Source organism: Amblyomma americanum, chromosome 6, assembly GCF_052857255.1.
Source record: "Amblyomma americanum isolate KBUSLIRL-KWMA chromosome 6, ASM5285725v1, whole genome shotgun sequence".
Taxonomy (NCBI): Eukaryota; Metazoa; Arthropoda; class Arachnida; order Ixodida; family Ixodidae; genus Amblyomma; species Amblyomma americanum.
Window position 1 is genome coordinate 27,601,513 of NC_135502.1, and position 12,214 is coordinate 27,613,726.

Below are 12,214 nucleotides of genomic sequence, written 5' to 3' on the forward strand. Positions count from 1 at the left end.
AGACTGTCATTAAAGCAGTCGCCGATCGACATGTCGAACATTTGCAAAGAGTCTGTCTTTAGCGCAGTTAAGGGGCATCATCTGTTTCTCCTCGACTTGCACACGGGCAAACAGAAATTTCCGAGGCACGCTGTAACATTCGTACATCTCACGCATTGCCTGGCAAAAAAAGTAAGCTACTTATGTGTGCATTCGGGACGATGCCACTGGCAGGACCGTGCACAACACACACGTTATTGTCAACTCAACAGCGGAACAGTGCTGCACGTAGTCTTGTGCGCACCTGAATGCCCTTAACAGAAAGACGCCAGCTTTATAATGATAAAAAGAAAAACCTGCGCATCATCCTTCCAGAACCCCTCATCGCGCACAGAATGGATAAGAGACGACACGCAAAACCAGAGTAACGACGACAGCCAAGTCGCGCACGCCGTATGCCAAACCGGTGTCATCCTTCGCGCAAACAAGAACGCCCGGAAGAACGCCGCCGGAACGCACAAAAACATTCGCGCTTAACGTCTCGTAGTCCTGATTTACAACGGACGTTAGGCACAGAGGCACGACGGCCGAGTAAACAAGCACGAGCGTGGCCGGAGCGACCCCGATTCTGGGCGAGCGCCGGTGCGCAAACATTGTAAATAAGGCGATTATCATGTGGAGAAGGCGAGATCGTCGCTGTTACAAAAGGCCACGCGAACTCTCGAGCCAGATGCGCCACGGACGGGGGGCGCGAGAGGCTCCGGAAACTGTGGCAGCGCAACGGAGGCTGGTGCATGCCGCGACGACGACGGCGTAGGCGTTGCGCACAACGCATAAAAAGTGCGGCTAGGCTGGTAAACAATGCACGAGCCGAACGGCGCCAGCAAAAGGAGCCCCATCAGGAATACCAGCTGCGGCGACGAAAACTTGAGCAAGCTGTAAAGCTGTAAGGCGAATGAGTGCATAAATATTCCGTGCCAGAACGACTTCAAAATGGGGTTTGCAAAACAGGAGATCGAACCGAAGGAATGCGAAACTTTGCCACAGCGCGAGAACAAAACAATACCAACAGCGACAAAACTATACCAACAGCACGCGCAGGAGCCCCAAGGTGGGGAACTGAACTGCGAAAGCGATGCAGTCATACAGTGAGGCCAACGGGCGCATGGACACAAAAAAGCACAAACAACAACACCGGATTTAGAGCAATGTGCACGCGGCGGTTGCGGTGGAAGAAGAGAGGGCGCACACGTGGGCAAAATGCAAAAGAGAGAAAAGGAGAGCGGCCAACAAGCGAGGAGGGAAGAATGGTTTACGGTTTCTCGTAATGCGGAAATGAGCCCAACTAGACAAGTCCATTCTCCCTCGGTCAGCCAACAAGGGCGGTCGACCCTTGGGGAAGAAGGCCTCTCTCTAAAAACGACCAGTATACAGACGGGACCAAAGTTCAGCCGGCCCCCTTCCCCCCACCACTCCTGACAAATAAACTTCAGATCAGGCGTCGTACGGCGCCAATGTCACACACAGAGAACAGATCGGGTAGGGAGGCGGAGAGCGGGCGCGCCGTATAGCACACAGGGCAACGCAGCAGTAAAAACGCCAACCGGCAGAAGGGACGGTAAATTACGACCGCACCGTTCAAACAGTGAGCGCGCCCGCATCTGCAACAGCCACGTTCCGATCCTGGCTCGCTTACTTCCTCTTCAAATCGTTAGTCGCCGCGATTTTCTGTCCTGTTCCGCGCGACCTGACCCCCCCCCCCCCCCCCTCCGCCCCCCCCCCCCCCCCCCTCAATCTCCTTTCCCCATTCACACTCACTTCCTGCTCTCGTCTTCCGAGCCCTTCGTTATTCTGCTGGCACTCTGCACTCGCAGTACGGATCAAATGCGCGCACAAACGATTCTCCTTTCTTTCCGTATTCTTGTTCAAACTTTCTCTCCCTCATCGTAGCAAAATCTGAGCGAATGAAACATCCGTGCCAGATACATCCGCATGGTAACCACAAAACAACAACAAAATAGACATCAAAGGGCCGATGCCACTGGACAAAGGCATTCAAGAAAGCTGGGGTCACTTAAGACACGGTTCGAGCACTTAAGTTTATTGATGTCGACTAGTGGTTCATATAAAGCTATGTAGGAGGAGAGCGGATGAGAAGGACCTACTCCCAGTTTAGCCGGTTTTCTTTGACAGGCATGCGCGCTATAAACGAAACCTTACAGGCCAACCTGAAGAACATTGAAAACGCTCGAAGCGATTAGTAAAATTATACGTCGGTTTCAAGTGCTTGAGAAAACTGCCGAAAGAGTGACACAAGAAATATTCGCCGCCAGGTGCAATGCCTTTAGCAAGTGAAATGCACTTTCTTGTAAAGCTGTATTTTCTGTCAAGAAGCTAACAGAAGGGAGCACACAACTATTTTACTGCGGATTTTGTCAACAGTGCAGAAAACGGCCACCAAATGAAATCCAGCGTTTACTTTTTTAAACGAAGCGCACAGAGATGTTCGAAGCAAAGCCTTGAAAAATGCACTTTGCGTAGACAATTTATTTGTACAGGAAGTCAAGAACAGTCAAAGAACAGCTCATAACAATGTAATGATGTATGTAGTACATTTCACCGACAAGCATGCACTTCTATCAGCAAAAAATGAAGGAGGCATTGATCATGCAGTAAAATGTTTATAACCCTATCGCCGCAGCTCAACATCAATGACGATGTGCGCAAAAACTTGAACAGCTTTCCGCCTCCCTCCTAGAATATGTGAATAGAAATTTTCCCTAAACACTCACGCGTATTCACGAGCACAGTTTTTTATTGTACACCCCACAGTAACGAGTAAAGCAAATTATTATCTACAATGCAACTATTGTGTGCCCAGTGGCGTCTGGCATCATCGCTACCCCCTAGAATTGCCACAGGAATCAGAGAAAAGAAAAAGTGACGATAAGTACAAGGAAATGATGGAAAAGCTGCACAGGTTAGAACAGGAACGCCTCTGCCGACTACGCCCGATACTTAGGGCCGCTCTCGCAAGATGGAAACAGGGTCCGAAAAGCGACGACCGCCTCTCGCTGGGCCCGTCCTCGGCACCACGGCCTCGCGTGTACCTGAAGAGCGGTCCGTCCGCTAGAAACGTGTCCAGCTTCGCCGTCGGCCGCGCGAGAATCCCGAGGCGTCGCGGCGCCGCCGGCCGATTTCGATCTCGACGAGACGCGTTTACGATCGGCTTCCTCCGAGTCAGTCGCGGTCGCCAGTCGTAACTTGCCGCCCAGAGGGTGGCGGCCATTCCGCCTCGTAATTTTAAAGGGCGACATGAGCACCGCGTTTTAGGGCTGTCCGTTCAATTGATGCCCCCCTCGCGTGTGCCTTGGCCGAAATGCCTCGACAGCGCTCGCCCAGATGTCCCCGGACGACATTTTCGGGCAGCTTAGGCGGCGACCAGGAATTCCCTCGATCCTTCCGCGGCCCACACGCGGAATTCCGAAAAGGCGTTTCCTGCAAAAGCAAATATTTTACGCGCTTTGCGACTTTCATTCACTGTTTGCGGTATAGTCTCTGTGCAAAGTCTACCAGCGCTGATCTCCCGATAGAAGCCTGAACGCGTATGTAGCATCTGCGTCGTTGTTTTGTTGTTGTTTTTTTTTTGCTTTATTTACGTGGATGCCAACTCAAAGGCAGTGTAAAACATTCCCACTTTCCTAGGTCCTGCTCCAACCCCCCGCCAACACATATGCACACTTTTTCTTTTCACTGACGTTAAGAGACGACACCACCCTACGTGCAAGGCGTTTCGATAAACACGTGTGTCAGCAATAGTTACAACCGGGAGAAACAGCGTTGCACCGGTGTTTTATTCGAAGATGACGAATAACAGACGAGGAGCGCGGCTGCTGCTGCAAAGGCACTGCCGGAATGCTTAAAGGTCGACTCCTTTGTTTGTGTTTTTGGAATTTCCTGATGACCGTTTGCTTCTTTTCATTTGTGGAAATGGAATTGCTATAGTTACAGTTATGGAAAGCGAGGAACGAACGAATAAGTGAAAAACAACACTCGATCGAAGCTTCTGCTGTCGTCACACCAAAAAGAGAAGTAAGCGACATGAGTGAGTGGCAGGACAGCAAAATCAGTTCCTCAGTGGACACCGCTACCAGCGCAACTTTGCGTCGAATATACCTACTACTGAATTCGCACGTCAAAAGGCAAGCCAAGGGGAAGAGGCACAATCACAAGTGCAGTGAAAAGAAGCAGAAGCATTTTTTTCGAAGGGAGGGGGGGGGGGGGGGGGGGGCATCATTTTCACGAATACTGGTTTATGGAATTTAACCTCCCGAAGCGACTCAGGCTATAAAGGACAGGTACTCCCTCCGTATTGTGCTCGACAAAACAAACACTGCGGCTAATTTGCACAAGACGCACACAGACACGCTATCCCACACGGACACGTACACACGGACGTAGCTAAAACGAGTCTTGTCAGGTTTGAGATCAACAGCATAATTAGTCCGTATAGGAACTGCATATAAGTTGTAATTAAACATTTCACATGATTAAGACACTTTTAGGAAACCTGCACCGTAGAGTGCAACTCGTACTGTCTTCACGTCGCACACAGAGCACGTGTACGCTTGTCAGCTCAGCGCCAGAATCGGAACTAACATTAAGCGACTTGGCGCTTCCATCCCTCTTAAGAAATGAGCGCCTTCTGGAACAAGTGCAAACGTCAGTGTCCGCCGCGATAGACCGTGGGATGGCCAGGAATGCGGCGTGCCCTGCGACAAGCAGCAGCAGCAGCGAGGCAGCAACGGCGGTGGTTGGGGGCGACGCGGTGACCCGAGGGGCCCATCAGTCAACGCGCGTCCGCTTCCGTTTTGCAGGACCGAGGGGGCTGCCACCGCCGCGGCCAGCGGACAGATGTCCACCGGAGCCGTTGGATGCCGAGCCACCTGGGCTACACCACCATGGCCGGAGGCAACGAAGGAAAAGAGAGGGAAAGAGATGAAGGGGGGGATGCCGGACAGCGGTCCCGAGGCCAGCCCGACCCGCGGCGCTCTTCCCCTGGTCACTGGGCCGGCCGGCGGCGACAGCGGCCTTGGACGAGGCCGTTGTCCGACAGGGACGCGAGGCGTGGAGCCCGAGGGCCTGCGGGAGCCTCACGGGCGCTTTTTCACGCCACAGAGGAGCAACGGGCCAACAGCGCACCGGAAGCCGAGACGCCGGACTCTGCACTGCTCGTAAACGACTCGCTGTTCCCCGCAGACAATGTTCTTTCCCCGTCAGTGTGGGATCGCTTGTTGCAGCACGAGCACGCCGAGGTGACGTGGACGCGAGGTCTACTGCTGAGCCACTACTGCTATCCAGGGAACAAGTCCCGCGAGACATCGAATGGAACCCAGTGCTGACGAGTGACAAATCGACTGTTTAACTAATTCCGAGGAGTGACGTCGCCTGCTGCGGCACTAAAAAACGAAACATCCCGCAAACGTTTTTGTGCGTCTGTCTGCCCCATGAGATTTGGATATCTTCATTGCTTGCATCAGCCTAACGAAGACGATTACAAACAACTCGATCACTCCCTTCATGGCGGAAGAACATAAAACAACCTAGGAAGAAAGAAAATATGAGCACGATATTGTCCATGAATATTTTACACAAGATATTCGAGCAGCGAGAAATGAACTCGGGAAATAAATGTTGCCAAACTGCGTCAATTGTAAATACGAAAGCCCCCATAAATTTTGGGCACGTGATGACCGTCACGCGTCGGAACCCATAGAGCAGTTTCACTTACGTGCTTTCGAAGGAGTGTTTAACAAGAAAAATTAGCGCAAAAAGAAGAACCTCAGCTTTCACTTTCTTTCTTCATTATCTTGCAACCTGAAATCGCTCCCAACTACGGCTCTTTCTTTCATCACAGCTACTTACGAGAGCCACAAAAAAAGTTTGAAAGGAGACGAACGGTGCGAAGCATATCTTCCAACAACAAATAGCAGCAACATCCCGATTGGCAGGCACTGTGCGCAATCGCTTCTGAGACACAATCACGACACAAACGTGCAAGCATTCCGAGAACGGGCACACCGCACTCAAACGAAACGAGACTGCGGTCTCGGAAAGAACGTTGGTGATGCGCTTATTCGGCCCACAATATCGGAACGAGACGCATAAAAATGCGCGTCGGTGCGGGCGTTTAATTCATTATTTGTTATTTTATTATTATTTTACCTATAAGCACGGCAGTGTGGTTGTCGTCATTGCGAATTATACAAAATACATGTGCCGCGACCAGAAAAAGACTAACAAATGATGCACAGATCATCTGGCAAGTTACTGAGCAGACTTGAAATAGAAATTGGTTTACAGAAGCTTCAGGCAAGACTTGATGCAACTACAAACGATGAGAATTAGAAGAAAGAATTCAATGCTCGAACGAGAACAGCTCAACTCTACAGCACAAGCATAAATGCTCAATTAGCTCCGTTCTCTGCATTCACGTGCGCGTCATAACGAGACCTTCATTTCCCTATACCCTGGTTTGCTCCGTTCCAAATTAAGTTAATGCTGACGTGCCACAGCAGAGCCTTTAAAAAAAATCAAGCGGCTCAAAGTCTGAACTAATTCATGCGCAGGTTAGAATTTGGAGCATGCTTATAAAACAAGAGGCAAGTTGCTGCCTAATCGCCATAATTCAGTCATCTTGAGCATCAGTGATATGACGGCGTAAAAAAAAAAAGACGGAAGAGGGGGGGGGGGGGGGAGGTGGCAACTACCATATACAATGCGCGCGTGCGTGTGTGCGTGCATTCGCACATGGCGCAGAAAATCCTAGCGATGGCAAGAAAAATAGGGCGACTTCAAGTGGCCGTATGACGCACATAGCAAGCCGAGCACCGCCACTTCAGACTGTATAATTGTTATAAATGGTTTTTGGGGAAAGGAAACGGCGCAATATCTGTCTCACATATCGTTGGACACCTGAACCGCGCTGTAAGGGAAGGGATAAAGGAGGGAGTGAAAGAAGAAAGGAAGAAAGAGGTGCCGTAGTGGAGGGCTCCGGAATAATTTCGACCACCTGGGGATCCTTAACATGCACTGACATCGCACAGCACACAGGCGCCTTAGCGTTTTTCCTCCATAAAAACGCCGCCGCCGCGGTCGGGTTCGAACCCGGGAACTCCGGCTCAGTAGCCGAGCAGCCTAGCCACTGAGCCACCGCGGCGGGTCCTTCAGACTGTCCTATACATGTCGTTCGTGTATACACCCGCCATTGGCCGACCTACCATGTGGCACCAGTTGTCCTGACATTCGTACCAAAACTGTGACGCACATGTTTGTCGTACAACGTTCCTGGTGGTGACATATTTCAGGTTGCATTTAGCTTACATGTGCTAGTAAAGTTGTAGTCTAGCTTACGGCAGGGATTCGAACCGACGATATATGCGCCTTAAATTATATGCCTTCTCAGACTATCGTATCAAAACAGCGATGCAACCATGCATCGTACAGCGTTACCGGTAGTGTCATACGCGCGCGAGTATGTGTGAGCGATGTCATTCTTGAAAAAAAAAAAAGAAACTCATGGTATGAAATGAACTTAGTTGCCAAACCGCAACCAAAGCCCCAGTCTAGCGTCCCCACTCTTAAAGAAAAGTTTGTAAAAAGGTAGTAAGTGCAGCAGTTACTAACACTGACTTTGTTTTACTACTTTTCCTACCCTCTTCAAGGTATAGTTAGCAACAGTAGCCCTTGTAACCTTTTAACTAACAATGGTCGCTAGTTACTACCTAGTTATTAACCGTTCCTTTAAACCTAAAATAAAGTCAAAGAATATAAGTGACACAGACTGTCAGGCGAATAACCTGGTTTTCTAATAAACATTTCTGCAGGGGTGTGCGGTTAGGTAGACAACGCTGTTTCTTCAACCTCAACTTCATAATTAACGCTCGTATCTTAGCTAAACAGGCAAGAGCCACTAGCCCGTAACTGAGTGAGAGTCATATTTACGGAGTATATAAGGCTGATAATGGTTTGCCTGTGCACGCGCAGTGCGCGTGCGTGACCCTTTCTGGTTCGTGCTTTTCATGCATTCTGAACCTTCGTGTGCGATCGCTAAGGTTGTTTTATGCCATCGCCTCACTTAATTTGTGCATGTAATGCGCAATAAGCCGAAACCTAAGTGTGTGATTTATGGCCAGCACTGGTTTCGGGAATTTGACTGACTATGCAGCTTCTTCATTTTTTCCAGTATGCACAAATTTAACAAGCCACGCCAGCACAGGTACCATACGAAGACCCTAGCAACATATTAGAAAATTTCTATTCATTATCTTAGCAAAAACTACTAGCGTCCCGTTGCTAACTCAATGGGTTAGTAACTGTTACTCCTCTTCCCGTTACCAACTGCAGTTACTAACAGGGTAGTAGTATACGTGACAACCAGTCACCTCCCCGAAGTTAGTAAGTACTACTACTTTTTATCAAAGAGTGCACATACAGCATGCTCTCGCATTTCCACACGCAAGCAGCCTTAAGTCTCTCTGCCTAATTTTTGCTTGTTGTTGCTGTTGTTCAGTGCGCCAACGCAGGCGTACTTAAACTGATGAAGTAAACGGCAAACCGTTCTTTTCTGAATTCATTCTCAGAATCTCGATCAACTGTTCACTACAGCGTGTGACGTCAGCAGATACTACAGTAGGCAACCAATGTACGTTGCCGGTTTACAGAATGAAAAGCAGTGCAGAGAAATGGTATAGACGCACAAGAATCAATCACGAGAACAATCGCTACAAAACAGGGCTCCGCGCTTGAGTCAGCGTCTGTGCACACATCCGCAGTCTCCCTGCTGAATCCGCACGGAAAGCTCAACGCCCAAGTACTGATTAAGAGCGGGCGAACGGCCGGACGCCGCGTTCCACGAGAGCTCGAAGAATTTTTTTCTCAAAGACTTACACGTAAAATCCTCGCCGACAGAAGGCACATATTGTAGCGGGCCCGTGGGACCGTGTAACAAGCGCCTGTTTCGCGCAACGACCGATAGAGGAAAACTAACGGAAGCTTAAAACAACCGCGCCACATTTCTTTATTTTCCTTTTCTGTCCCATAGCTGCTGCCTATGATAGAAGAAAAGAAATGGTGTGGGGAAAATCAAAACCGACGAAGGCAGGCTCCGGCGGCAGCAGCGCCCTCCGTGGCGACGCGGGGTCGGCTGAGCAGGGCTAACGAGCACGCTGGACGGCGGCGGGTCGCCCAGGCAGGGCCGGGGGTCAGCGGAGGGCACAAAAGGAACGCCGCCGCGGCTTTCTACACAGAGCCAAGGCGTGGGCAGCCGTGGGTCCAGTTTATTTGAAGCCGCCCATTAGGTTGACGAGGGGCCAGAGCGCTCCCCGGCGCGGTGCGCACGCTCTCGTTGGGGCACGGAACAGCGGGTGACTCGTGTGTGGGAATATAAGTTGGGAGAGAGAGAGAGGCCGAGGAGGGAGCCACCACCCGAGCCAGGGGTGCACGAGGGAAGGGCCAAGCTGCGACCAAACAAATGGACACGGGTCATGAAGAAACAAAGGAGAAGCTCATCGGCAGGGGCGCGCGCGCGCCACTTCCCGCACCCTGAGCTGATTCTGTCTATCGCGTCACGTTTTTCAGCTCAGCGCCCAGAAAACGCGGAAGCCACGCCGGTCCCGAATGGCAAGGTCCGAGCTGCGCAAACCAACGAGAACGGGGGGGTCCCTCTCGCTGGCTCGAAGCGTCGGCGGCAGCAGCTACAGCTGCAGAGACATGGGAGACGGAAAAGATGCTTGGCAACGCTTTTTAGCGCAGGGACAACCCCGGCGTCGGTTTTCTTTGCTCCGCGCGTTATTTTCTCTCCAAGAAACCTCTGCCGCCCCCAAAAGCCCACTCTACCCCCCCATTCTCGGTGGACAGCCCTTAGGGGATTCGTCCTCTTCGACAGCGCCATTGTGTGTCCAGCACACTCGCGTTTCTCCAGTACACCATTCCCTTTTCTTGTCCTTTAATTTCGGAGGCCAACCCGGGTCCGAAGCCCTCCCTCCCTCTCACCACTTCGCCCTCACGGACAGTGCTACTATGGCTGATGTCGCCGAGCCCTGTTCCCATTCCTCGCAGCGAAAAATTCTGTTTGGCGAAATTGAGGCTCCCGCGTGTTTTTTCAGTGCCCGGGAAAGGCAGCTACGCGGATTCCGCGTATACCAGGTCCTAGCTGTTCATTTTGTTGTTCTTTTTTTTTTGTACAGCAAAAGACTCTGCCTGGAAATTCTGTCCCTGTCTGCACAGTGAAGGCCTGTTTCTCGTCCTGTAAGCGGACAGACGTTTCATCGTTATCGGGAGCGCTAATTTTTCTAAGTCAATGTTCTCACATCGCAGGTTCCTCCGCGCGTGTAAATAGGGCCTTACACTTACCTCACCGAAACCCCTACACTATATGAGCGCAACAGACGGCTAAGAAAACAAAAACGCTTACCTGGCTACAACAAAAAGCGTCGTGGAGGCTGTTACCCGAACGCGCCGCGCTCCTCCTTATACACAGCAGAAAGAGGGCCGCCATATTATTCGCTTAAATTTCGACACGACAGGACACGACACGCTGACGAGACCACCGACAAGGTTCTCCTTTGTAAGCTTTTTCTTTTCTTACGCGCGCGGGTGAAAATTTATCCTCCGCCGAAACTTCAGGGATTTCATTACACGCTCTCCCTGTGTCCGTTGTCTTCCTCCGTCTGGTCGACAACAAATCCCACGGATTCGGCCGGGCGCCCGCTGCTTCTTACGTTTCAGTTTCTCTCTCTCGTCTTGTTCCCATCCGCCCAAATCTCGGCCGCCGTGCTCCGCCTGACGGGCCTCCTTTCGTTTCGAATACATTTTAAAGCCGCCACTTAGCGGCCGGCGACGACCGAGACCGGCAACGTCCGAAACTGCCTCGCCTTCCTCCGCAGCCGCCGAGATGGAAGCGGCCATCATCTCTTCTCGTTTTCCCCTCGCTCCTCTTGTTTCGCACTTTTCCCCCTCGCAGCACTCGAGCCTCGCATCCCTCTCCCTTCTCCCCTCCCCCTCTCTTTATATTTCGGGGCCAGTGGCGACCAAGACGATGACTTAAAAAGAAATGATTTAACAACAAGCGCAGTGCAAACGAAAGCCAGCAAACAAGCGACCACAGAAGGAGAGCGCCAACATTTCGTGGACGCCACACAAGAGCGTCTCCAGCCGCACCAAGTTGCCCCAGACGCGGCATAAGAAGCAAAACAGCAGCACCGGCAGTGTACGCCTCCGACATCGCCATCCCTCCGCTCCGCAACCTTCTCTTCCCCCTTTCCCTGTCTTGTCGTTCTATCCTTCCCTCCCGCCCGCTGCCTACGGGATAATGGCGCATTATTTCACTTGCACCTCGTTTGACTTAGGGAATGGCCTCTTACGCGCACGGCGCGAGGCTTCGCATCCCTTCGCCATCCCGTGGAGTGCCGGGGCCGTGCAAGGCGGAGATAAAGCGGCGGGAGGCATTCACGACGGCAGGCGCAAAGAAGCGGACGCCAGAACTTCGCCAGCCCCCGTTTCTGCCTTTTCACTTCGTCTCGCGCTTACATTTCGTTCGCGCGCGCGCGTGTGTGTGTGCGTGTGTGTGTACGGGCGAATGCCCTTGCCGCCCACATCCAGGCCGGGATTTCTTCTTGGCGACGCAGCGCTAGCGCCAACAGACGCACATTGGTGCACATATAGCAGCGAAGGGCATAATAATAGGCGCGGAGAAGAGGAGCCGAGCGCGGCGGCTGCCATGCGCGGTGCAAACAGAACAAGTTGCCGATGGCGGCGCCGCCGCCGACGACAACGACCGTAATAAAAGTCTAATGCGCGCGCTAACGCACGCGTTCTGCGAGCGGACCGGAGCACAAACATATATATATATATATATATATATATATATATATATATATATATATATATATATATATATATATATATATATATATATATATATATATATATACACGCACGCACATTAAGACCGACAGAATATCAGAGCGGCCGAAATGACAGAAAGATTTGGCATTATACGCTACGTTAGCGGCAAGCAGCTCCTCCGAAACACTGCACACTGTCGCTTTACTTGACGCGAGCAGTTTGTCCTTTCACGACCCTCTCTCCTTCCTCCCCGTTTCGAGGAAAAGTAGTTTGAGTGAGCGCTCCTCCTCACGAACTTTGAGTGGGGAAACAGCCTGTCCACAGATGG

The 12,214-nt window shown here is 51.4% G+C and overlaps 2 protein-coding genes across 3 annotated transcripts in view; one reads left to right on the top strand and one right to left on the bottom strand.

Annotated features, from left to right (window-relative positions):
- The window catches only part of LOC144136481 (uncharacterized), a 38,330-nt gene extending 32,569 nt beyond the window's left edge, over positions 1-5,761 (top strand). The window contains exon 2 of the mRNA XM_077668847.1: positions 4,857-5,761. Coding sequence (XP_077524973.1) covers positions 4,857-5,217 — 361 coding nt within the window. The 3' untranslated portion in view covers positions 5,218-5,761. The remainder of the gene's footprint in view (positions 1-4,856) is intronic.
- The window catches only part of LOC144136480 (uncharacterized), a 600,742-nt gene that overhangs the window by 271,520 nt on the left and 317,008 nt on the right, over positions 1-12,214 (bottom strand). The window lies entirely within an intron of this gene.